We start from the raw sequence: 25,982 nt of genomic DNA, 5'->3' as shown, positions 1-25,982 counted from the left end.
GCTAGTGTTCTAAAATTCTCTGTCGCAAATGTCAGCAGCAGCAGAGTTCATGAAAAAGTGTTTCAACACAATTTCAACAAACCAAGTACCACCCAAGTCCAAAAGAATGCAGCCGGTCAACTTTGTTTTGAAGACAACATCCATAGGAACAAATTGCATGGCTTCGTTCAACTCAGGCATGAATTCGGTAGAGCCAGCCAAAGTCAAACCAGCAACACCCAAGAGACCGTACCACATACCCTTGTTATCCTTGATACTGTCCTTGAAGGGCAAACCAATGTAGTTGACAGCGAAAGTGGAAACCTGCTGGGCCAATTGAAGCAAGAACATACCTGTGTTCAACAAGGATGGCTCGAAGGTCTTTTCCAAATCAACCTTAGGTTCTCTTGGCTCCAAGGCGTAAATCTCTTGGGTGATGTAAATCAAGGTAGCAATGTGAATAGCGAATTGACCCAAAATAGAACCCATGATGTAGATGTTGAAAATACCGTCTTGAGGTCTCTCCTTACTCAACTTCTGGAGAGGCTTTCCACGGGAAATACTCAAGAAACAGACGGACAACAAAATACCAGAGATGGTGGATTGGGCATCACCGAACTTCATTCCAGACAAAAACAAAACGGACAAGGAGTATGCAGAAATCAAACAGTTCAAGGCCAAAATCTTGTACATTTGAATGGTAGAGACCAAAGCACAACGACCCTGGCGAATGATGTTGGTGACAGTAGAAACACTAGCCAACTTAGACGTAAATGGAGCAGCAACAGAAGCATCACCCAATTTCAAAGTAGGAACTTCATCGTCCTCTGGTTCCAAACCGCTCATAGAAGTAAGAAGGTTGTCAGCCATTTTGCTGGCAGCAACCTTTCCAGTCTCATCCTTAACAAATTCGATTGGTTGAGCATTGGATTGGTTGGCAAGAGCGACCTTCTGTCTAATCTCAGGAGTGATCTCAACACCTCTTTTTTCTAAAGTGGTGAGGTAGTGAGGGTTAAGAGAACCCGGTGGGTACAAGTGGGCAATGAGGGCAGGCACAGGTGGTGGTGGTCTGTTCCAGTTGGCCATGAGCTGAGCCTGCTTCTCGTAGATAGTCTTAGTAGCAGCAATCTTTCTGTTCTCTGCAATCTTTTTCATACCTTCTTCAGTACCGTTAAGCAAAGCGACACCAATATGAGCCTGCTTCAAAGCACCGACATCGTTAGTACCGTCACCACACATCAAGGTGCTGTAACCGGCATCTTTCAAAGTAGTCAAAATAAATTCTTTTTGAGCAGGAGAAACTCTCGCATATACCCAAGTACGCTTCAAGATATCCAAGATTTGAGGATGTTCAGTAAGGTGAGTCAAGGCATGGCCAGTAAGACAGATGTCATGCTTTCTAAACAATTCGAGATCAATAGCATCACCGCTCTTGAATGGGATGACCTTGGTTTCTTCAACATTTCTCCAAACTAACACTTCACCCTCAGAGACTTCGTGGTGCTCTTCTGGGAAATCTAAGATCAAAACTTCCTTCTCGACAATAGCCACCTCCTTAGCGACGTGACAAGCAGTCAAGGGGTTATCACCAGTGATCATAACAGAGCGATGGGAAGACTCATTCAACATGTGGATCGTTTCAATAGCATCAGGCTTCAATGGACAGTGGAAAACAATAAAACCAGCGAAATTCAACTTAGACTCAACATCGGTTCTCTTAACCTTAACAACGTTGACGCTAGTGTCCAACTCCTTGTAACCTAATGCCAAAACACGGGAACCAGCTCTAGTGAAAGACTTAAAGATATCTTCGTACTTCTCAGGAGCGTCAACCAACATGTGGCGGATAGTTTCAGGGGCACCCTTGACAGCGACGAAATTCTTACCTGGCAAAGTGTTGATAGAGGTGATAGCAGAAGATCTCTTCAAAGCAGAAGAAAACTGGAAACGGCGCAAAATCTTGATCTTCTCAGACTTACCCTTGGCGGTAGCTCTTTCGACAGAATCCTTCAATCCAACAGTCCAATTGGCAGCCTTCAAGGTAGCCTGCTCCATAGGGTCACCGACAACGTCACCATCATCTAACTTAACAAGAGCATGGGCGGATCCCAAAACCCAAGAGGTAGTCTGTGGAGCATCTTCACAAGTACGAAGCTTGTGAGTCTCATCTTTATCAAAACCAGCTAAACCTTCGAACACCAAGTCCTCAGCAGTCAAAGTACCAGTCTTATCGAAACAACAAACGTCAATTCTGCCTGCCAATGGGATACGGAAAGGTTCAGTACAGTAGATGAAATGCTTCTGCAAACTAGACAACGAAGTGTTAACAGCCATTGTCAATTCCATAGGCAACTCGGGTGGAACAACAGAGGTGATCACAATGATACAGTCCAAAATCAACTTCGACTGGATTCTTCCCATCTTACTTCCTTCAACCCAAACATACCAAGAAGCGGCGATGGCGAACACCAACAAAAACAAAATGAACATGAAAGCTTCCTTATTACCGACAGAGACTCTCTCACTTGAGAAAATCATCATTCTAACCAACGAACCCTGAGAAGTTTCGAAACCAGTCTTGCAAACATAAGCCAAAGCACCGGCATCAGGGGCCTCAGGAATGATGGATTTTTCTGGCTTTGTAACTTGCAAAGCCATAGTACCACCATGCAACAAACTGTTCTTGTCCAAACCTTCTGGCTGGAAGAACTCATCGCTTGGTCTCAATTTGATAGATTCCTTCAACAATGGGGTAGATTCACCAGACAACATGGCCTCGTTAACAATAGCAGAGCCATCAAGCAACAACAAGTCACATGGAATGGCACTGTCCTCGTTGGTTCTGGTGATCGATACAATATCACCTGGCAATAATTCGTCGGTCTGCAATTCAACCCACTCGGAGTTTCTGTAGGCGTAGATAGCATAAGGCTTGATTCCCATACTCTGGAACTCGTTCATGGTAGTTCTTCTTTGGAACACAGTGGTCATCTCGAAGGAGACCAACATGAACAAAGAGAACAAGGAGTAATACCACTGTTCATCCATCAACCACAATGCAACACTGAACAACTGGAAAACGAAGAATGGGGCAACAGCATGCTCCTTGAACAATTCCAAGAAGGTGGGCACAGGAATGTCAAACTTATTTTTACCAAAGTTACGCTTCAGCTTTTCCAAGTCACCTTGCAAACCCTTAGAGGTCTGGAAGTACTCAAGCTTTGGCAACTCATCAACCTTAAACTCAGGAGGAGAAAACTTACCTGTCTTCTCGTGGAACAAGTGGCGTCTTTTTTGATACAAAAAAGACACCTGTTTCTCACCGTCAGCGAACTGCTCCCTCTTGATGGGGCACATTTCACCAATACCAGCATTCACTATGGGGGTGATCTTGATGTGGCTTGCTTCCTCAATGGTCTTGACAGGAACATAGTTGAATCTAGCCTCAACATCAATGTTCCAGTGAGGCATAAGCCAGAACAAAGCATTCAAAGAGCAGATGGTGATCAAGTAGACGAAAGTCCACTCTGATCCACCAATGTACTCGTCATAGTGGTTGAGGTAAATCTGTGCAAAGATAGGATAGATAATAGCAAAGGGCCAAACGTAGGGCCTAGCAATGATCAGCTTTGGCACTAGAAGCTGTGCATCTTGGATAGTCGGGTTAAGAACGACGTCCGACATGATTAGCACTGACGTTTCACGTATCAAAGACTGAAGAGGATGGAAATTTCCAGCTGGGCGTGGATGTACACGGCGCCATCCAAATAGACCCGTACATCCCTAATTGAACTACGAGGTGGTCTCAGTATAGTGCTCGTACAGTCTCAGATAAGGTCTAAGTTGGACTTTCCATGGAAAATTACACAAAAGGCCATTTTAGTTTACAGGTATAAGCGTAGCTTAGGTCATGTCTATATTTTGTGGGCGTTTCTGGTTACTCTAAAGTGAGAATTCGCCATCACGCTTCTCGTGGACCGGATAATCCTCCGTAACAATTGCATCTATAAGCTCATGTGGAGTCACATCGAAAGCTGGATTCCACACTTGGATTCCGGGAGTGGCAATTCCAACTACGTTCTTCTCTCCAACAGTGCCATCTTTCTTCACAAGAGGGCCCTCCAAAGTCGTGAGCTCATGCGAAGGACGTTCTTCAATTACAATATCGTCACCTGTAGCAGTTTTATGGTCGACAGTAGTGTTTGGAGCTGCAACGATGAACTTTATTTTCTCGTCCTCTTGCGTAGAAATCAGGTTGAAGTAGTTGGCAATAGCAGCTAATTGGTATGTTCCAATTTTGTTCGCAGAATCACCATTCTTCACCACACGGTCGGCACCAACAATGATGAACTTCACTGGAGCAGACGATGATTTGATGCTTCTCTTCTTTGACAAGGAAGAAATGAGTGAGGTAACCATGTTATCACAAATTAAAGTAAATGGGATCTTCTCATAGTCGAGCTCATAAGTGGTCAATCTTGCACCCTGGTTGTATGGTCTAGTCTCTAATGGGTAGACTTGATCAAACCAAAAGTCATTTCCAGAGCTCTTACCTAACTGAGCATGAACTGATCTTATGATACCCAAAGCTGTTCCATGGCCAGAAGTAGCCAAAGAACCCGTGTTACAGACAGTAAGAATGGAGAAGGGGCCCTTAAAGTTCTGCTTCTTCAATGTCTCAGCAATGTACTTCACACCGTTATCACCAATTTTATAGTTGTTATCCAAGTCGCCCTCGTGTAGAGCGACTGAGTACTTCTTGACGACATCAAAAGCCGCCTCGTTGACAGTGTCAGTTTCTTTGAAACCGCTCCTGAGCAACTCCTTGAGCTCATTCAAAGCATTCGAAAGGTTGACGGCAGTAGGCCTTGAAGTCACCAAGTAGTCGATTCTTTCCACCAACTCAGCAATAGTACGACTCTTGTTGGCCTCAAGATTCCTCAAGATATCGACAGTGACAGCAAATGCTCCAACAATGGCAATTGCTGGTGCTCCTCTGACCTGCATTAGTTTGATGGCACTGAACGCATCATCTATAGATTCGATGTCAATATAGTGAGTTGAATAAGGGAGTAGAAGTTGATCCAAGATCTTTAAGGTATTCTGTTCTTTATCGAAGCGAATTGCTTCAAGCGTCTGTTGGCTCATCTTGTGCTATGCTATGTATTTCCCACGTGTAGGAGGAGGAAGATGTGGTGAGTTATCGATATTGGGTGCGAAAAGTATCCACACCTTTTACCCTCACTAAGTTAATATGCTGTTGGGAGACTTAGAATATAAGTCTCCTAATGCCATCAACCTCAAACTCCTGAGTTAAACTATTCCATCTGCAACCGAGAAGGCGTCTGCCTGTGATTGGGCAACGTCCTCCTTTCTCAATATCAATAGTGTCAGTGGATCCTTTGGCTGCAACTTCCTCCTTCTCTGGTTTCTCAGTCTTCTTATCATTCTCTTCGTCATCATCATCCTCGTCATCGTCTTCGTCGCTCTCTTCTTCATCGCTCGCTTCAACCCGCTTTTTCTTAACGTGCTTATGTGATTCTGTGAGGTAGTTGTAAATGCAAGTATAACAGAAGACATACCCTGTCTCAATGATGGCTGGGTTCAGAATTTCCTGCTTGCACAAGGGACAAGTGCTGCCCGATTTATAAATCTTTTTTGGCTTGGACTTGAAATGCTTGAAGTTGTTCAACGATGCGGGGGTAGGAATGCTGCCTTCAAGAGCGTTTCCTTGAGATTTTGCAACCTTCTGAGCGAAATCTGAGTTGTTCCACCACTCGAGGAATTTCAAGGTGAAGATTGCCAAGGGAAAGAAGGTACCTAATACAAACCTGACGGCCTTCCACGAAGGACTGGTGATGTATTTTGTGAGATTAATGAGTTTCTCCAAAGTCGATGGAGGAGCCACTCTGTTGGGGAGATGATCTTTTGGCACATCCAAAGTAGGTTCGTTCTTTTGGTAATCGTATTGACTCAATCTGGAGAAGTTTATCTTGAACAAAAATGTGAGCAACGATGCAGACTTGGAGTTTCCACTCAAGTATAGAAGTGTTGTAATCAAGTTACCTGCTCTCCACACACTCTGGATATAAGGGTATATTTCAACGAACTTTCGTTTAATCCAGATCTTACGTCTTTCTGACTCATCCGAAGCTTCTTTTTCGTTCAATTGTCCTGTGATATACTTCGAATAGAGCACCTCGTAGGTGTAGTTGCACTTTTCAGATAAGTATGAGACTCCAGTTATCTCGAAGATAGAAACCCACATCTGGTAGGTCGATAGCTTGCGTCTCTCCTCGATCATTGATGGAGCTAACTGGGTCAACCTGCCGCTATTATATTTGACATCAGACAAGGGCGTCTGACTAACTCTCTTCAAGCCATAAAAGTTTTCTGTGAACGAACCCTGCCAGTATTTGAAAAAGTACCATTCAATAAAAGTCCTCAAAGCCAAGTTGAGCTCATCAAAGTTATTGGTGACTTTAAGAAGATATCCAGGGTACCGCTGGGCGTAATGTACCAAGATGTAACGCAATGATGGCGATAGAAGCGACTCGAGCTGATTTGCCGAAATAAGCTCAAATAACGTCGGCGTCTCAGAGTCAAGCTGAGATGCATCAAGCGAAGAGTAATACTCCATTCTGATTATAAAATTAGTTCGCTGGTTGCTGGTTAGCTTAGAAGGAAAATGTATATGTTTCCCCACAGATCTTGCCGAGGTTGTATGTCGTGCGCACTTGAGGAACCCTCATGACATGATTCGCCTAGTCAACTCCATACTCATTTAACGAGACACCTCTTCAGTATGACCCACATTGAATCTCTTAAAGATATAGTAGTAAAACATGATATTAAACACAGAACTCTTGCGGTCTATGGTTTGGATGATTTGGTGAAACAGGCTGACCACTACACTGTACCCAGTGAGATAAGGGAGGAGGATGTGGGACCAATGCCTGACATCTTATTCGAGGATAATGATCCTAGCTTTTGTTCTGTCTTTTCAGATCAAATTAATCATTCGATGCAAACCCAAGCTACACAAGAGCCATCTTTCAATGCTAAGTTGTTATCGGAAGGCGCTATTCTAAGTAGTGAGTTCGAACAAGAATTGCCCGAGGCTATTCTTACAAGCGATCAGATACGAGAATAAAAATCTTCCATTATTGGCTATAAAAGTGAAATCAACAACGTTGCATCCATTACGACTAATTCGGATGACTAAAGCAAGCTGCTAGCAGGGCGAGGCCGGCTCAAGCGAGGATCATACCTGAACCCATACTTGACATATACTTCCCACAGACTCACGTCAAAGACACGGAAGTCACCAGCTTCTGGAATACCGGCTTCTTTTCCAGCAAATGACTCATTGTTTATGAGCTTGAACCAGTATTGAAGCTGTTTCGTGTGCGTGGATGGCGAAATGTCCCCTGGGGCCATGCCATACGGCCTCCAACCAAGTCTGTGCAAGAGAGATTCAGCCACAACGTTTTCCAATGGTAAGTATCCATAATAATAACCATAGAAGAGGACCATGGTCATTTCGTTGACGATTGGCGTGCTTTCCGGCGTCCTTTGGATCTCAAGAGATTCAATCTCCAGGGCGTATTTCTCAAAGTAATTGAGTGCTCTTATACGGCCCCATTGATTTTGAAGCTTGCTCAAGAATAAAGGTGCCTTGATACTCTGCACCTCTGCGGATGGATATAGACCTGCAAACTGGTAAGGCTTGTCAAACGGGCTCGAAGTTAATGGCTCATACTGAGTTTGTTTCTTCAAAAGTTTGGAAGAATTGTCAGCGTGATTGCTAGCAGCGAAGCTGGCCACCAAGTCTTGAATACCGCTTGGTGCTCGTAATAGATTCACATCTCCAAAAGTGTCCAATTCAACAGGCAGTAAGCCTGCGTTCTTCAATACTTCAAGGTAAGCACTATACTCATCGTTCTTTGTTAGGAGCGATAACAACTCAGCAGATGCGTTACTCTCATCATGACCGGGAGCACTCGTTGGCTTGCTTTGAGTTGCTTCAACTTTAGGTTTCAGATTTCCAGAAACAGCTTCAACTTCGGTCTTCTCGGGGCTGGCTTGCTTTGAAGAACTAGGGCTCTCGGACGATTTAGAAGCGCCAGCTGCAGCTAATGACCATTTCAAAGCACCAACCGGTTTAGAAGGGGTCGAAGCGGGTTTGAGGGTAGTGATAAACGCTGGACTGGAAGATTCATTATTCTCGTTCTTGCCCGCTTGGGAAATATGCTTGGATTTGGGTGTTGACAGGGATTTTTCTGCTTTCGAAGTATCCAGCGATTGTTGAGATGTCAATGGTGTGCTTTCAGGAGCGGGAGATGCCGACGAAGTTGATTTTCGCTTTACACTGCTTAGTATTGACAGGTCTGCGTTCCCTATCGTTTCACTCTCGTTGCTGTCATGGCCGTTCGATAGGCTCAAGTCGAACGACTCTTCAACTGTACCGTTGACATTAATGTTGTTCTCGTGGTTCTCTCTGGCTTCCTTATAGAGTTCATCGTAAACTGTCTCATCATCCATGAAATCTGGCTCCTGGTTCGATTCCACATAAAAGTTCAAGTCATCTTGAATAGCTAAGATCAGTTCGGCCGCTATCTTTCCGGAAGTGAGGAACCCTAGAAGACCTTCGATCTTTTCAAGATGAAATTCGTTCTTTGACTTGAAGCCTTCAAGTTCCAGCTTTCTTTCTTCGATGGCCAGCAGATTGTTCTTCCTGACCTTTTTTTGTGAGAGCTTCTCATATTCCTCATCTAGCTTCTCATTCTGATCATTAAGCTCCTCCTCAACTTCTCTGAGGAACTTTGCCGCCTCCCTTCCCTCTGGAGTTAGCTCCTGTTCTGCATTGTCTAGGGCGGCAAGCATGATGGACTGGTTGGAATAGGATTTCATTTTGGAGTTCTTCTCGACTTCCTTATAGCACTCCATTGCTTCTTCTACAAGACGACGATGATCTTGTAGCTTTTGAGGAGCAATCGTTGCTTCTAGAGAGTCGTTACCTTGCCATGTCTTGATTTGATCTCGAAACTTTTGAAGCTTCTTTATTTCCTTCTTCAAGTCCGCTTCTAGCTTTTCTCGTTGGGAGTCGTTATTGGATGACTCATGTCGCTGGAAGTAATAGTTGAAGAGATCTAGTCCTTCATGGATCTTTTTGAAGACTGTTTCAACCTCCCTGGTATGTGTTAGTACTCTGAGACGACTGCCATACACTTTGCAACAATTGGTTTCACTCCAAGATGCTCAAGGGTCGAAAATTAATGGGAACATACTTTTGTAGCTTTCTACTTGACATTTTTGAAAGCGATAAATAGCCGGTTGAACGAGGTCCTCAAGTTTGCTTCTTTAAACCTATGTCCTGTGTTGCAAAGATTTTTTCTCTATTCGAAGGCATTAAAGGCCCTTAGTGAGACAAACGATTAGGAAAGCACGTGACCGGCGATGAAAGCTGATAAAAGGGAAGGTATAATCAGTCGAAAGATCATCAAAATCTCCAAAAACATTCTAACACTTATGGTGCTTCTACAAATATACTTTTGGTTGAAGTCACCCAAAGCTCATGTGGTTTCTGCTTGGCTTTAATGTCAGAAGTCGCTAATATTTTGTGGGGAATATGTACGTAATCTTTCCTGCACCGTCATTGGTGTGCCAGAATGGTTGTGTTGGAATACATGCTCTATATGCAGGCATGATGATATCCTGTTGCCCAGATTCCTATAGTTGCTATGATGATGACCCTCTTACTTGCTTGCCATCCAATGTCTTCACTATATAAGGATGGCATCTCCCATCCTTCTTTCCTTAACTAGTTATCTCAATACACTACGAACCACTCTTTACTATAAACCCAGCTATGTCCGTTACATAGTCTTTCTTACCTACAGTCGTGCACCCTTCATCTAACATCTTTATAAAGATGGTAGTTAGCTTCGGCGCCATCAAGAGTTGATCAACTTTGAAGGGTCTTCAGACTACCATGACGTCTTCTGTGTACAATCGTCGTAAGGAAGCAAGAGTCCTCAGACTATTGAACCATTCTACCGAAGAACGAAGAAGATCAAGACTATCATAACTAATGAACCCAATTGACCATACTCGGATAAGAATAGATTGGGAAAGCAATGGTCTACTAACATGCTCGTTGACCAACAGTTGGACCCTCAGCAAACAGTGGCTGAGAACTTGAACACTGAACAACATATCAAACATAAGCTATTGACTATTGACTATACGGTTTGTCTACTACAGAGAAGAGTTCAGGCTTACGAAATTCAGGTGTTCATCAGTGACGGACTGGAAACTTATGACTACAGCAGAACAACTAAATAATACGTTCCAAACAGACTAGCGTGCTTAGCTGGGAATAAACAACAATGGGCCCTGACATCAAGAACAACATATGAATCTACGAGACTACAAATCTTTTTTAAAGTCAGGAAGTCTCAAACAAAGCACGCTAGACGTAAGGCTCAAGGCAAACTCCATGCATACATAACAGAGATTAGACAGAGAGGAACCACAATAACTCAGTGGTACCCACAAACACAAGAGCAAACGGGATAAGTTCCCTGATAATAGGGAAGGCATCTATCTTGGAAAACACAATAGAACAACAGTCTTTGTGTAAGGAATCTTTCACTTCCCGGGAGCTCTTGTGAGGCGAGAACTTTTATAACTGTCATCTCTGCATTGCAGGTGGAAGAGCCCTATACCATTCAGCGGTTGGAGTCCTTCGACTATGCATCATCGACTATGCATCATTAACCCTAAACCTAAAGGTCAAGAAGGAGAGACGTTGACAAAGCAACGCCCTTCTAAGAAGTCGAGGACATGGACACAAATTTGACGAACAATCTAATTGTGATAGAAAATTAAAGAAGCAAAACTCATTTTTCTACACATTTGCACAAACTCAGCCTACACATCGATTGGTTATTACTGAGTCAATGCAACTACTCCAGCCATCATTACAGAAGGTAGAGTATAGATGTTTCCAATGTCTTTATCGGTGTCTAGCACTTCCACATACAAGGACTACTATGACATTTACCGGGAAAGTCCAAGGCCAAAGGGTACCAAGAGTTTAAATACATCCTAAGAAATCTGCTTTACATCTATCTTAATTACAAAGCAGTTGGCCGATTTCCGAATAGTCTACAATAATAATGCAGACTCGAGGTCCATACCATCTACGCTGTACTACAAGACTGGTATCATTTCCAAGATGACAAATCTCCAATTTCCCCGTCTTTCCGCATTTCTTCCAGCCTAAGAGATAATACTCCCAGTCTTATGCAACTCAAAGTGCCATGCTTATTAACTTTTACCTGTGTAACCTGTGCATTGTTCTGGACGACTATCGCCAGTAAAGCTCACTAACATGGACACTGTTATTAGAAAGACTTGGAGAAGCAAGATACACTTGCTGGGATACGAGGAACGCACATGGCCCAACGCGTCCAAGAATGAGATCATCAAATCGTTAATTGGGCCACAGATGCTACATTCTCCTCAGGAAACTCAACAATCAATGAACAGAGCTATGTTACTGAGTCACCGTTGCAATTCTACCACAATACTGGCATTTCGAAGCGTCATGAGTGTGAAGCTGTTTTTTTTCACCTCACAACCCCAACTGGGTTCATGGCTAAACTTAGGGCCGGAATATTTGATCATATATCGACGCATCGTCTCGTATGAATGAACAAGAGTATACTTATGCCAAGCAACGAGACTAAACAGCTCTGAAGCGCCATCCAGTTCTGGAGCAAGAACATCATTGAAATAACATCATTGAAATGTGAGCTAGAAGTTGAGGTTTCCACAAGCAGCTTGGACAGAAACCCCACTTGATGCCAAAGGGGGATCGCTGCATTTTCGACATCCATGAGACACGAGCTCACTGAAGGTTAAAGCGACAAGGGTAAAGAAATTACATTATCATTGACCGGCAAATGTACCACGATACAGGTAGATAATGACTGGCACTTCGTTATTCTCATTAGAAACCAGGAATGTATGGTAAGGTGACCTTACTTTGGTACCTCAGACCATAATTGGCGCTCCATTATGTCTCATTATTGACAAACCAACCCTCGCTCTAACTCGCCAACATCATAAGAAAAGCGAAGAAAGAAAATCCGCTTAAGCTCGTGTTTCCTATCCAGAAAGAGCGTACTCTAATAAGCGCCGCTGGACTATATGGCTACCAGGTCAGGTACTCCTCAATCATTCTCGCTCGATAGAAGAGAGTCTACAATAGAGACCCACTATCGTTAAAAGGTAAGCCATTTATTCGTTATCTTAATAATTGACTTGCGAAAGATTTGAAAGCAAAATATGACCAAAGGAGAACAGGTCTCTCCGTCGATCGTCCCTTTAGATAATAGGTGGATTATTATTGACACTTAAAGCCCGTCAGTAATAAGTATATGAAGCTAAGCAAAGCACATTATACCAGGTTCCACCACTAACCACATCTTGGAGATGTGTTAGAATGCTACTAACAGCGAAACAGCGAACGCAGAAACTGCGTCAAGTGGAGTCAACATTTTGACTCTTTACAGTCCAGTTCCAGTTGACAGAATCACCAACGCCTACGCACAATTCTAGGAAGACGTTCTTAGAGTCCTAAGCAAGCCATCCCACTGACTTCGTCCAGAATTTTTTTGACCTCCTTACCCCGGAAAGTTAAGGAGGATGTTTCTCTGGCGGCTGGTATTAAATCTTCCTCTGACAGGGTGGAATGGATACCAGGGAAGTCACAATGCAAAAAGACATTGAAGTAGTGAGAGTGGGGACCTCCATGAATCTTGGCCGGTTTAGGAGAGTACAAGCCTAGAGGGCAGGCTCGAGAGACGAAGTCAACACAGCTCCGAGTACTGTCCCGGCTAGCAGGACAGCGTATGCATCGTCGGTGAGTTCAGAACGGTTTTAGACAAGAAGACTACTATTCAAAGCGCATGGTGCCAAATTGGCGAAAGGGGGAATTCATGTGTTGTTCTCACTTTCAGATCTATATGAGGGAGATACCTCCCCGAAGGTCGCCAATTTACCATTGATTTCCATGCAGCTATTTAAGTCAACCCTAATAAGAGGAACCAAAACAACATAACAAGAATATCACTACTAATCAGAACCAAAGAAGGATTGCACACTTGAAGTGATGATCATAGGAAAGGAAAGCATGTTAAGAACGGGTTTAAGTTCACCAAAAGACTTCAAACACATCCGCAATATCTAATAGGTTGAACTGGAGAGTTAGGGAGTCACCAAAGTTCCCCCAGTTATACTTCGAGCATGAAACCTAACGGATAGCAGGACAAGCACACTCGCCATAGAAAGAAAAAGGGGATAGTGAGAGCAGGCACAACAGTCAATCAGGTTCTCAACCAAGGAACTCAACAGCCAGCAATACAGTTCGAAACAGCTAAATTAAACGTTGGTCCTTAACAACTAACATGGATGCTTAAACAAAACGATGTCGAACTTTGAACTGATAAAGTTAGCTGGACCTGATTTCACTAATCCCAAAGGAACTAAACCACGAAACCTTGAACAGAGACTTCCCCTAATGACACACTAAATGGACTACGCATGCAACCTTGGGCTGATCAAATAGGCTTTACTCCCATAAGAAGGAGACCTGTCTTAAAGAGTGGATTACTAGTGAACAAGGCCAGTCGCGTTGAAGACACAACATAGAAATGTACTCAGAGATTATTTGTTAAAGGCGGCTATGACGGAACATGAGCAAGTTGCGAGACAAGAAGTCAGGAAGAAAACAGCAGGTTACCTGGGACAATTGCAAATATAGAAGGACGGGTCCTACGGAAGATTTCATCAAAGAACTATCTGAAGAAGCCAGATACTTGTTAACCTAGCTACATCTCTTGCGCAACAAAGATAAAGGGAATTCACCCTACCGCCGAGCTACAATAAATCCGCGACAACCTTGGACAAAGCAGAGAAGATAAAATAAATACTCTGCTGTGGTACTACAACGAGAGATAACAACCAGTTTGTCATGAGGTGTCTCTACCCAGATGTAATGTCTTGAGCACCATGAGCGTCCCGACCATACGGTTGCAACACTCACAAACATGTCTAGGTTCTCGTTGATGTGCCTGTGGGATATAGAGTAACAAACTCTATCCCAGTGGAAAAGCGAAAGTAAGAGGACAACCGGTCCCAAGAGGACAGACGGTTCCAAGAGGAAAGAAGTCAATTTTCGAACGAACGATCAATATGTGACTTAAATAATCGTCGAAGAATCAAAGGAATCAGAACTGTCATTCATCATCAGACAGTTACGCCCTTCACGAAGCTTTGGGCTCAAAATTCAGTGTCATGGACAATCATTTAAGTGGTCCTTCGAATGTCCCAAATCCTTAACAACAACTATACGAACATTTACAGACTACTTTTGATAAGGACGCTCCACTGATACAGGCCATATCTACCCGAACTCAAATGAATCTTAGGCCACAGGCTAAGAACGGGTGTTGGAATACATGCTCTATATGCAGGCATGATGATATCCTGTTGCCCAGATTCCTATAGTTGCTATGATGATGACCCTCTTACTTGCTTGCCATCCAATGTCTTCACTATATAAGGATGGCATCTCCCATCCTTCTTTCCTTAACTAGTTATCTCAATACACTACGAACCACTCTTTACTATAAACCCAGCTATGTCCGTTACATAGTCTTTCTTACCTACAGTCGTGCACCCTTCATCTAACAGGTTGCAAGTGGTACACGGGAAAATGTTAATGTATGAAAGGTGGATGGAAGGGAAGTCAAGGATGAATTAAAGGAAAATGTAAGAACCAGAGAGGATAGAGGACTGTAGTAACTCAAAAATTCACATACTTATAAATATTAATTTTGTTATACATGATCTTAATGGATTAGCTAGCTGGCTATCTAAAACATGAAGCTTACAACTCGTCGTGCTCGAAGTCGTCGTCAGAGTCGTCACCAAACTGAGCATCTTCTTCGTCAGCTGGGTTCTCGTAGAGCTTGGCAGAGATCTTCTGGGTGATCTCAACCAACTTCTGCTTGGCCTCCTCAAACTCTTCGGATGTAGCAGTCTCGTAGTTCTCGTCAAGAAACTCGGAAGCCTCGCTGACAGCGTCAGACAAAGCCTCCTTGTCATTGTCATCCAACTTGGAGACGTACTCGTCGTTGTCGGCGAGCTTCTGCTTCATGTTGTGGACCAAGTTCTCAAGGGAGTTTCTAGATTCAATCTTGGCCTTGATTTCCTGATCCTGGGCGGCGTACTTCTCAGCCTCCTCAACCATTCTGTCAATTTCTTCCTTGGACAATCTACCCTTCTCGTTGGTGATGGTGATAGACTTCTTCTTACCGGTACCCTTGTCGACAGCGTCAACCTTCAAGATACCATTGGCGTCCAAAGCGAAAGTGACCTCAATTTGAGGAACACCTCTTGGTGCTGGTGGAATACCAGTCAACTCAAACTTACCCAACAAGTTGTTGTCCTTGACCATAGCTCTCTCACCTTCGTAGACAGAGATCATGACGGTTGGCTGGTTGTCAGCAGCGGTAGAGAAGATCTGGGACTTCTTGGTTGGGATAGCGGTGTTTCTGTTGATCAAAGTGGTCATGACACCACCAGTGGTCTCAATACCCAAGGTCAATGGGTTGACATCCAACAAAACAATGTCATCGACACCCTCTTCACCAGAAAGAACACCAGCCTGGACGGCAGCACCGTAAGCAACAGCCTCATCAGGGTTAATACTCTTAGAAGCCTTCTTACCGTCGAAGAATTTCTCAATCAATTCCTGGATCTTGGGGATTCTGGTAGAACCACCAACAAGAACAATGTCATCGACATCAGACTTCTTGACACCAGCATCCTTCAAAACGCTCTCCACTGGCTTCAAGGTCTTCTTGAAAGAGGCAATGTTCAACTCCTCGAACTTAGCTCTAGAGATGGTCTCGGAGAAGTCGATACCATCAACGAAGGAGTCGATTTCGATTCTAGCACTCATCTGAGCAGATAAGGTTCTCTTAGCCTTCTCGGCCTCTCTCTTCAACTTGGAGATGGCCTTCTGGTTAGTGGCAATGCTGACATCGTGCTTCTTCTCAAACAACTTGGTCAAGTGCTTGACAACCTGGAAGTCGAAATCTTCACCACCCAAGTGAGTGTCACCAGCAGTAGCCAAAACCTCGAAAACACCGCCCTCAATAGACAACAAGGAGACATCGAAAGTACCTCCACCCAAGTCGTAGACAATGATTTGCTTCTCGCCATCAGTCTTGTCCAAACCGTAAGCAATAGCAGCGGCGGTTGGCTCGTTGACAATTCTCAAAACGTTCAAACCAGCGATAGTACCAGCATTCTTGGTAGCCTGTCTCTGGGCGTCGTTAAAGTAAGCTGGGACAGTGACAACGGCGTGAGTAACCTTCTTGCCCAAGTACTCCTCGGCAATAGACTTCATCTTGGTCAAAATCATACCGGAGATCTCCTCTGGAGAAAAGGACTTTTGCTCGCCGCCGTAGGAAACCTCGACAACTGGCATGTCACCCTTCTTACCAATCTTGAAAGGCAAGTGCTTGATTTCCTTCTGAACAACCTTATCCTTGTACTTCAAACCAATAAGTCTCTTGATGTCAAAGATGGTGTTCTTCACGTTGGATGGAGCCTGGTTCTTAGCCGCGTCACCAATCAATCTTTCTTCTTCAGTGAAGGCAACGTAAGAAGGAGTAATTCTGTTACCTTGGTCGTTGGCCAAGATCTCAACCTTACCGTTCTTCATCACACCAACACACGAGTAAGTGGTACCCAAATCAATACCAATGACAGTTCCGTAACTCTCTTCCTTGTCGTCGTCAGCCGCCAAAGCGACACCAGAGTTGGAGGTGAAAAATGGCATCACCACCAACAACATGGCGTAAAAGAGCGTAAGCCCCGAAAGCCAGAATTTGCTGCTATGATTCTTAAACATATCGAGCAGCAGTGACAAGTGACTATATGTGGTTGGTCAAAAAGCCGGGGGAATATGAACAAGTTTTATATTAACGGCGGGTCGCGACGTGGAAAGTGAAAGAAGCTCGACGTGTATAGAACCGCCGTACCGCGTGCACTCCCAGACCTATGGTTGACGTGGCACCAGTTGGAGTGCCCTACTAACAGTAAGAGGAAGAGGACAGCTTGTACAAAATATGGTGAGGTGGCGGTGGCAAAAATCATAAAGTATAACAATCATAAAGGAAAGTTTACCTTCGTTTGCTTCTACGTGGCACCCTTCCTTTATGGTATTGTGTCACTTTTGGTGACATGGACTCTGGGCTTTCCTGGCCATTTGCAACCGCGCTAAACGCAATACTGACAGACATTCAGAGGAGGGGAGGAGTGTGACGGTTAATGCCAAAGCGGAAAGAGCTTCATGTTACTGTTTCGTGTTTGGGGAGGGCAAGTGGTGTGTTGTTTGGGCATTTTGGTCTGTTTGCATAACTTTCTTAGGAGGCTGCCTTTTCGCTTAAACGTGATTTGTCGAGGCTTTGTTGGAAGTAAGAAATGTCTTGGACAGTTTGCAGCCAAAGTGGGGTTCGCCAGTGGACGAAAAAAAAAAAAAAAATGGCTGCAAAATGCGTCGACGTTTTGCGAGTGAAAAAATGCCACACACAGACAACACACGACTATGCTGGCTACGATTGCCTTACTAGAGTGAGTGTGTAGGTTTTGTCGGCTCACTGGGTGCACCTTGTAGCGGAGCTTTTGTGTTTTTTTTTTTTTTTGTTTGTATGTTTTCTTGTATGGTGCTGCCACCTCATGCATTTGCTAAGAAGTTAGTCTAATGTGATGTCTAGGCGGAGAAAAGGGCTAGACGGGGAGAAGGTTTTCAGTGCTTTTAAGTGCCGTTGCGGTACAATTCTTCAATTCTTTTGTATCATTCCTCCATTTCTGAGTGAGCTGGATGATAATAGTGTACATTGTTCCTCGGCCCAACACACATGGCATACCATATGAGGGCATGAGCTAGAGTAATACAATAGAAGGTTCAAAGAACAGTCTTTTCTCATTTCATGTAGAGATGGCTTCTCTTAGTATATGAGGACTTGCTGAGTTTTCAATGGCTACTCTGTTGGTTGAATGTCCTCAATCATGAATCCAGATAGTAGTCAGTCAAGCCCAGCTTTTGAATCCTCATGTTTGAAGTTGATATTGCAGATGAAAGCCTTCTGCTTTTATCACCTTCAATGAGAACCACCACATCATAGGCGCCTACTGTTTGGTTCACGTGGTACCAGGCACCACACATCCACAGTTAAGCCAGCTCTACCCAACTCTGCCCTACTAATACGGATACACTTCGTAGGTCACTCTCCCTTCGTGTTCTTACATCAATCTTCCATGAAGTCTGCCCGCCTCTTACTAACCAACCCAAACTACTACGACTGGAAGTACCAGAATTACCCTTTTAGGAGGGGCTTGAACAGGGTTCAATCTGTTCTGGTGCCTGGTCCCTTCCGTCACCCCTTTCTTCATAAACCAATCCCTTTCCGAATACTTGCTTGCCCAGAATCACTTCACGGAATGTCTCCCTTGGTTTTTCCTCCCTTGACCTTATAAAGCCATCATTCTCTAACCCAACACTCCAAGGCTTTACACTTAGACACCTGCATACCACCCGATATCCCACTTCACGTCAACGGCCATATCCCCCATCTTCCTCCTACAGTAAGACCCGTGCCTCCTACGTTGTGCGACCTCCCTCTATCGTTGTGAAACTGAGTCCGGCAATTTAACATCTAGTGTACCCCTTGCTTTGGAAGATCTATATTTGGGACAGGCTTCTTTTTAAGAAAACAAGCTTATCATCTCTCTATTTAGCAGGTCAAAGATATAAATTAACTTTGCTGCACACAGGCACCCTTGCTTGAGACTCAGATTATTACTGTCCCCCACCTCCTTTTGACTTGCCCATCTTCCCCCACTGATTAAAACCCATACGCAATGGCTCCATTTGAAACAGAGGAGTTGGAGCAGTTGCAGAAGGAAATCATTGCTAAGAATCCAACCGATGTCTTGCAGTTTTGTGCCAATTACTTCAATTCGAAGTTAGCTTTACAGAGAAACCACTTATGGCAAGTTGAGGCCAAGGCAAAAGCTGCTGGAATTGATGTTTTTCCTCAACTCGAGGGCGGTGCCATCGACTCCAATGGACAAGGAACCATTCCTTGTGCCCGTCAGCCTTCTTTTAAGTCGCCATTTGGTGACAATGACCCTCATTCCGATCACACCAATCGTAGTGATGACCCACACGGACATGAAAAGGAAGACAGTGCCGGTCTTTTCAAAGGTTTTGGCGCAGGCAAGAAGCCTCAAAATGCTCCAGCATCTGAACTCGATCCTAACGATCCTTCCACTCCCCTGGATGCTGCTCCTAAACCTGCCAACAAGCTTCCTTTAGCGTTTAACGCCAACAGAAGAACCTCCGTCTCAGCTGAGGCTATGAATCCAGACAAGTTCAAGTCTGACTCATGGAAGCCACCAGTCAATGACCTTACTGAGGAACAGAGACTGGAATTGGCTAAGACATTATCCCTGAACTTTTTGTTCCAGCAATTGGATAAGAAGGCAAAGGCAACTGTGGTTGCAGCTTTGCAAAAGAAGCAGTATGGTCAAGGTACCGAAATTATTACACAAGGTGATGTTGGTGACTTTTTCTACATAATCGAGTCTGGTACTGTCGATTTCTATGTTAACGGCGCCAGAGTCAACACTTCCAGCGACGGCTCTTCCTTCGGTGAGCTCGCTCTCATGTACAATTCTCCTAGAGCTGCTACAGCTACCGCCGCTTCAGATGTGACATGTTGGGCTTTGGACAGAGCAACCTTCCGTCGTATCTTGTTGGAGGGTACATTCAACAGAAGAATCATGTACGAAGACTTCTTGAAGGACGTTACCGTCTTGTCAGGCTTGACGCATCAAGAAAGATCAAAGCTTGCTGATGCCTTGAGTACAGAGATGTTCCACGCTGGTGACAACATTGTCACTGAAGGAGAGACTGGAGACAAGTTCTACCTTATCGAGAGTGGAACTTGTGAAATCTCCAAGCAAAGCGAAGGTGTCATTGGCACTATTGGCAAGGGCAATTATTTTGGTGAGGTTGCCTTGTTGAATGACTTACCCAGACAAGCCACTGTCAAGGCTTTGGACAATGTCATCGTTGCTACCTTGGACAAGTCCGGCTTCACCCGTTTGCTAGGACCAGCCCTCGACCTCTTGAGAGAGCATGATCCAACCGCCGCTTCCTCCCACTAGGTCATCCATGTATTAAAATTTTGATGCTATCTTAGTATATACCAGTAATTTGATTACACGAGACACGCAATGGTCCAGGTCGGCAGGCTATCGTACAGTGTAACCGCGAACAGATAAATCGTGCCATTCAAGCACTTGTTCATTTGGAAGAAACACTCCTCCTACTCAAGAGACACATCCTTTAAATACATCCAATGTTTCCTTTCAAGTCTCTTCTTCCTCCAACCACGCCAAATGGCGGTTTGCTTCCCCACTGGCTCTTGTTTATCTCGGTTGTATCGGTATTCAACTCTGCCCAGAACTACTTGATCAAGGACTTGAGTCTTACGAGAAAGGTCTACTCTGCTGCCCCAGCAAATGAAGTTACCCACTTAAGTGCCAGAACCTTCGGTACCTGGACCCTTTTGACGTCTATCGTCAGACTTTACGGCGCCTATAACATTGTTGGTAACAAGCAGATGTACGATCTCTGTATCTGGACATTTGTGGTTGCTGGTGGCCACTTTTATTCCGAATGGCTTTGCTTCAAGAACTGTAAGCTTGACAAGGGATTGGCTGGTCCATTGATCGTTGCCTCTACAAGTTTGATCTGGATGTTCACTCAGAAGGACTTCTATGTCAACTTTTAAAACAAAAAGGTTCAAAAGCATCAAAAGGGCTGAAGTATATCAATTTACACTTCTCCTCATAGAAATACATTTAGAGGTTTCATTCAAGAACTTCCAATAGGCATGGAAATGGTTGCCAAAGGTAGTAAATGGAAAATGCGCAACGGTGGTATCCAGTCCCCGGGCAGGTAAGAGTCATTCCGAGTCACAAATAAAGAATAGAAAAAGCACGGCCTCCACCTTTTGTACGGCAACTTGATTCTCGGGTTTTCTGGTCCTTTTAGAAGTCAAAAAATAGCTCTCGAAGCTTTGATTATTTATTCGTTCATATACATCGCATTCTTTGATCTCGAGTGCAATTTTTCACCTCCTCATCGCTTGATTGCTCGAAGATATCCATTTGATTCATCATGACTATTGAGCTTGAAGAACCTCCATTGACTCAGGATAACTTGCAGGTCTATAAGGATCTTTTTGGTGGTACCGTTGGTGGTATTGCCCAGGTGCTCGTGGGTCAGCCATTTGACACTGTCAAGGTGAGATTACAGTCTGCGCCAGAAGGCACCTATAGCGGCGCTGTAGATGTCATCAAGAAGCTTGTTGCTAATGAAGGTCCAAAAGGTTTTTACAAGGGAACTTTGACACCTCTCGTTGGTGTCGGTGCATGTGTGTCCGTTCAGTTCTCAGTTAACGAGTTCATGAAGAGATACTACGACAATAAGTTGCAAGGCCAACCTTTGTCCCTTTTGCAGTTCTTCAACTGTGGTGCTACTGCTGGTTTTGCTAACGGTTTCTTGGCCGGTCCAATTGAGCACATCCGTATCAGATTACAGACACAGACTGGAAACAATAAGCAGTTCTCTGGTCCAATTGACTGCTTGAAGAAGCTTACACAGCTGAGCGGAGTTCAGGGTGTATTTAAGGGTTTGGCTCCAACATTGGCAAGAGAATCTATCGGTTTAGGTATCTACTTTGCAACTTACGAGGCATTGATTGCTAGAGAGTTGGGCAACAAGATCTATCCTACAAGAGGTGACATCCCAGCCTGGAAGCTCTGCATGCTTGGTGGTTTGTCCGGTTATGCTTTGTGGGGATCTATCTATCCAGTGGATGTCTTGAAGTCTAAGTTGCAGACTGATTCTTTGTCAAAGCCAGCCTACTCTGGATCCATCAGCGTTGCTAAAGACATTTTCAAGAAGGCAGGCATTAAGGGTTTCTACAAGGGTTTCGTTCCAACCATTTTGAGAGCTGCCCCAGCTAATGGTGCTACTTTCGCCGCCTTCGAGGTTACCATGAGATTCATCAGTTAATCTTTCATGCCAGTCATTCATGTAATATAAATACATCTATATAGTCGAGAAATGCTCAACGCATTCTGTACATCAACGTTCCCTATGTGGTAGCACATCACGCTTCCGGAGCTGTAGATCGCTTGTATCGTATTCACTGAACTCACTTTCTGGAGGGCTGATGCCTTCTGCAGAAATGTGGTCCGTATAGTCTTGCGGATCAACCACTTTGATGAACTCCATGAAGTCCATGGAGTACTCACCGTTCAATTCATACCAATCTGAGCCCAATAGTTCAGCTCTTTCGAGACCGATATCAACATCTAGGTCGTCAATCTGACCTTCTTCAGATCCCCAGTGGTTGCGCAAGTTATTCCTCATTCTCAGGTTAAAAGTCTTATCGATGCGTAGATGTAGACCAGGGATCATATCAATAATGTATAGCAAAACCAAACTCATGATGAACGAATAGAGTGAAGTGACAACGCAACCTAAAACTTGATATCCCAACTGAACCCAGTTCCCGACAACCCAACCACCTGAAGCTTCAAACGCTTCGTCAGCAAATATACCCACTAGAAGAGTACCCGTAACGCCACAGACACCATGCACTGCAAAAATGTCGAGGGCATCATCTATGCGAAGAAAATACTTGATTCTCGTTGAAAGGTTTCCAACAAGCCCTCCAATCATACCGAAGACAATTGATTTCCAGAATGATGAGTGCGATGAAATATAACCACCAGCTGGTGTGAAAACCACGAGACCACAGATCGCTCCCGATGTAAAGGAGACCATGGATATCTTCCTCGCAGTCACTGGAGTTGTGCCTTCGGGTGACAATCCTAGCCCATTGCTATCCAAGTCTTCAAGTTCAATCCCTTCCAGTTCTTCCTCGTCTAACGGTATTGCCGAGGTGTAAAAATCAATAAGCGTCCATACTATGCCAGCAGAGCAGGCGCTGAGCCAGGTATTAACAACGATGTAGAACGACGTCGGTGATAATTTGAAATCACATCCAGCAATAAACCCACACCATCCCACCAACATAAAGCACATACCAATTACCATGTTACTGTTATTGGAACTTCTATAGTCTGCCACCAACTTTGGATTTCGAGGCCCCAAGATATATGAATATGCTAATGCAGTGAAACCGCTGACGACGTGGATACATGTTCCTCCAGCAAAGTCCATAACCGGAGTTTTATCGAATTGAGTAGAAAGCCAGCCTTCTTCATTCCAGTACCAGTAAGATATAGGATTATAAATTATTACTGACCAGCAGAATATGAAAACAAGCATGGGCACAATCCTACCTCTTTCAGCAGCACATCCTGGAAATGTAATCACAGCACATATCACTTTAAGAAGTCCATTGAAAAGAAAATGCATGATGGAAAGAATGTCTCCTCGAGGCGTGCTGTAAACCCGCTGGAGCGGGTCCCGAAGTTGTCTTAACACAGCAAACCCAAAATTGCCGATAAACCTATTCGAAGACGGTGAATAACAAAGCGAATATCCCCATAAAAACCAATCTAGAAACACTCCAGCCAGAATCAATACCGGTATCAGTAGTATCGTGAAAGATGATCTTCTTTGGATAAGGCCCGAGTAGAATATCGACATGCCTAGCACCAAACACAGTAAAAGGTAGGTACAGAAGAACATGAACAAGCTGTCGATTGCCATCGAGACATCCAACGGGGTGTCTGACGCCTCGGACAGCATTATCGGGATGGGTCTAATGGAGAATCTGTCAAGATAACGTTATCTACACAGGGCTGACATTTTTTTTTCTCGTTTTTTTTTGGCGGGCCTATTTTGTGATATTTCACCCGCACTGCCAATTTGCAACCATTTCAGTGCGTTGAGGATTCTGCCTTGTAGCAATATTTCTCAAAACAGTCTTGGCAGTAGTCCGGTAAATGCTTTCTTTTTCTCTTCATGAATGCACAATAAAGACAGCTTCTGTACTGTGAGTCTTCAGCATTCACAGCGAGGTCATAGCCATTACTGAACAAGCCTTGTGCCTCTTCTGGAGAGTAGGTAGTTCTGAATGTGGAGGTGTTCGAGGGAAAGCTGATGTCATGGTTGGCTTGGTAAACTATGAGCGGAGGTATGAATCCACTGTGAAGCTTGAAGCCTTGCAGAACATCTCCTAAATGCTTTGGGAAGTCCTCCATTTCACAACCAAAGAATACTGGCCTTTCGTGTGACGAACTTGAGAAATAGCTCTCGACATTTTTGGGTATCTCTGGAAACACCTTTCTTATAACTCCATCCGGATCCTGGAATAGTGGGATACGAAGCTGGGATTCATTGGCATGGTATCGATTAGCTGAAGCACGCAAGGATGATCCGTTGGGTCGATTATAAACCTCAGATCCCATGTCAAACGCTAAAATAGCATCCACTTGCCTTCCTGGAACAAGGAAAGGACTGAAGGGGATATTCTGACCATCTTCACCACCATCTGCCAATAACAAGGATGTTGTATTCTCGACTGATCTTCCAAAAAGCTCCTTGTTATGATATCCTAGAAATGGATTAGGCGAGTAAATTGCGTATTCTGAAAACGCATTCTGGTTTAAATCGGGTTTCTTGGAAAACCCAAAGATTTCAAGAACTTGCTGCAAATAGGGAACCAGTTCATCGGTCAATTGGGGTAATAACTTGTAAACATACCGAAACATGGTGTTGAAAAGACCTGACGAGGTTGCAGTAAGAAATGCAAGTGTATCATATCCCGATGTACAAACTGACATGTTTCCAATTGTTTTATCTTGTTCCATGGGCACACCATTCAAAAGTTTTGTACCCAAATACTTGACGTTCATAAAAGCATTCAAGAAACTGTCCCATGATCCAAACTCAAATGGAGTCATTTCAATAATGTGTGAATCAATGCTGTTTTTCAGGCACCCAGGAACCAACTCCACGGAAGTGATAATTGGAAATGGTTGAGAGTAGTTCTGGAAGGAAAGAAGTTTGGCTGCCGATGATATCGTAAATCCTGGAGATCTAAACCTTTTGGGGATAACCCTTCTCGCAAGAGTCCGTGCCCAGTAATCAATTAATGAAATCCGATAGCCACTTTCTTTCTTTGAATGCGCTTCCAATGATATGTCCTTGTAGAAGTTAAGAACACTCTTAACATTGAAAGCGTTCCCTCCATCTCCAACAGAAAACATGCTCTTGACGAAATTAGGCAACATCATTTCTACCATTGAACCAAGTAGCCCTACCTTATTGGTCTCGGCCGAGATAGTCTCAGCCGGCTCGTTATCCAAGCCGTGTCGTAAGCCATTCAATTCCATATTGGGTATCCCCTCGAGGATGGGACTTTGAAGATCCATAAATAATTCGTCCATGGCATGGCTCATCAGCTGTCCGTCATTGAGAAGATTATTCATGACTATCCACAGCCCTCCAGATATACCCGCAATGTATGAAGTGCACTGTAGCACGCCGCCCATCTGTGACTCAGCTCCTGGGGTTTCTTCGTCGTAAGCACTTAGTACTCCGGCGCCGACAAGCATGGATCTTAGGCCCCCTCCCGAAATCGCTAATGCAATCGTGGGTGAGCTTGTCAATCCATATGTATCGTTTAGAGACCGGGAGAATTTCTTGAAATGCGGGATCATATTCATTTGGCGATGTCGAATATAATCTTCTTCCAATGGCGATATCTTCTATTAGGTCAGTTCATGAGTTTCTTTCATGGTATAGTTGGTTTGTCATACCCAGTCAGCCTTTCGAATGAGCTCGCTACTCGGACAACGCG

At 44.1% G+C, this 25,982-nt stretch overlaps 11 protein-coding genes across 11 annotated transcripts; 4 read left to right on the top strand and 7 right to left on the bottom strand. All coding sequences in view use genetic code 12, as the record gives it.

Moving 5' to 3' along the window:
* Positions 1-9: 9 nt before the first annotated feature.
* SPF1 (ion-transporting P-type ATPase) lies at positions 10-3,663 on the bottom strand (the record flags this gene model as incomplete). The annotated part of the gene is made up of 1 exon (XM_025485869.1): positions 10-3,663. One exon carries the CDS (start codon positions 3,661-3,663, stop codon positions 10-12), a length of 3,654 nt encoding a protein of 1,217 aa, XP_025341334.1.
* Positions 3,664-3,921: 258 nt separating this feature from the next.
* On the bottom strand, positions 3,922-5,127 carry CXQ85_002181 (S-methyl-5-thioribose-1-phosphate isomerase; the record flags this gene model as incomplete). The annotated part of the gene is made up of 1 exon (XM_025485868.1): positions 3,922-5,127. The coding sequence occupies one exon, from the start codon at positions 5,125-5,127 to the stop codon at positions 3,922-3,924; it is 1,206 nt and encodes a 401-aa protein (XP_025341333.1).
* A 121-nt stretch (positions 5,128-5,248) lies between these two features.
* PEX12 (ubiquitin-protein ligase peroxin 12) lies at positions 5,249-6,619 on the bottom strand (the record flags this gene model as incomplete). The annotated part of the gene is made up of 1 exon (XM_025485867.1): positions 5,249-6,619. One exon carries the CDS (start codon positions 6,617-6,619, stop codon positions 5,249-5,251), a length of 1,371 nt encoding a protein of 456 aa, XP_025341332.1.
* Positions 6,620-6,784: 165 nt separating this feature from the next.
* CXQ85_002179 (uncharacterized protein) lies at positions 6,785-7,132 on the top strand (the record flags this gene model as incomplete). Its single annotated transcript, XM_025485866.1, has 1 exon — positions 6,785-7,132. The coding sequence occupies one exon, from the start codon at positions 6,785-6,787 to the stop codon at positions 7,130-7,132; it is 348 nt and encodes a 115-aa protein (XP_025341331.1).
* A 68-nt stretch (positions 7,133-7,200) lies between these two features.
* On the bottom strand, positions 7,201-9,292 carry NOT3 (CCR4-NOT core subunit; the record flags this gene model as incomplete). Its single annotated transcript, XM_025485865.1, has 2 exons — positions 7,201-9,172; positions 9,270-9,292. 2 exons carry the CDS (start codon positions 9,290-9,292, stop codon positions 7,201-7,203), a joined length of 1,995 nt encoding a protein of 664 aa, XP_025341330.1.
* A 5,649-nt stretch (positions 9,293-14,941) lies between these two features.
* Positions 14,942-16,975, bottom strand: KAR2 (Hsp70 family ATPase; the record flags this gene model as incomplete). Its single annotated transcript, XM_025485864.1, has 1 exon — positions 14,942-16,975. The coding sequence occupies one exon, from the start codon at positions 16,973-16,975 to the stop codon at positions 14,942-14,944; it is 2,034 nt and encodes a 677-aa protein (XP_025341329.1).
* A 2,012-nt stretch (positions 16,976-18,987) lies between these two features.
* Positions 18,988-20,298, top strand: BCY1 (cAMP-dependent protein kinase regulatory subunit; the record flags this gene model as incomplete). Its single annotated transcript, XM_025485863.1, has 1 exon — positions 18,988-20,298. The coding sequence occupies one exon, from the start codon at positions 18,988-18,990 to the stop codon at positions 20,296-20,298; it is 1,311 nt and encodes a 436-aa protein (XP_025341328.1).
* A 194-nt stretch (positions 20,299-20,492) lies between these two features.
* Positions 20,493-20,927, top strand: ERG28 (Erg28p; the record flags this gene model as incomplete). The annotated part of the gene is made up of 1 exon (XM_025485862.1): positions 20,493-20,927. One exon carries the CDS (start codon positions 20,493-20,495, stop codon positions 20,925-20,927), a length of 435 nt encoding a protein of 144 aa, XP_025341327.1.
* A 389-nt stretch (positions 20,928-21,316) lies between these two features.
* Positions 21,317-22,216, top strand: YMC1 (organic acid transporter; the record flags this gene model as incomplete). Its single annotated transcript, XM_025485861.1, has 1 exon — positions 21,317-22,216. One exon carries the CDS (start codon positions 21,317-21,319, stop codon positions 22,214-22,216), a length of 900 nt encoding a protein of 299 aa, XP_025341326.1.
* Positions 22,217-22,288: 72 nt separating this feature from the next.
* CXQ85_002173 (uncharacterized protein) lies at positions 22,289-23,926 on the bottom strand (the record flags this gene model as incomplete). Its single annotated transcript, XM_025485860.1, has 1 exon — positions 22,289-23,926. The coding sequence occupies one exon, from the start codon at positions 23,924-23,926 to the stop codon at positions 22,289-22,291; it is 1,638 nt and encodes a 545-aa protein (XP_025341325.1).
* A 131-nt stretch (positions 23,927-24,057) lies between these two features.
* SPO1 (putative carboxylic ester hydrolase) lies at positions 24,058-25,737 on the bottom strand (the record flags this gene model as incomplete). Its single annotated transcript, XM_025485859.1, has 1 exon — positions 24,058-25,737. One exon carries the CDS (start codon positions 25,735-25,737, stop codon positions 24,058-24,060), a length of 1,680 nt encoding a protein of 559 aa, XP_025341324.1.
* Positions 25,738-25,982: the final 245 nt, after the last annotated feature.

Source organism: Candidozyma haemuli (genome assembly GCF_002926055.2).
Source record: "Candidozyma haemuli strain B11899 chromosome Unknown C_2014730914, whole genome shotgun sequence".
Taxonomy (NCBI): domain Eukaryota; kingdom Fungi; phylum Ascomycota; class Pichiomycetes; order Serinales; family Metschnikowiaceae; genus Candidozyma; species Candidozyma haemuli.
Note: the sequence above shows the minus strand (reverse complement) of the source record. Positions and strands in the feature narration are given on the sequence as shown.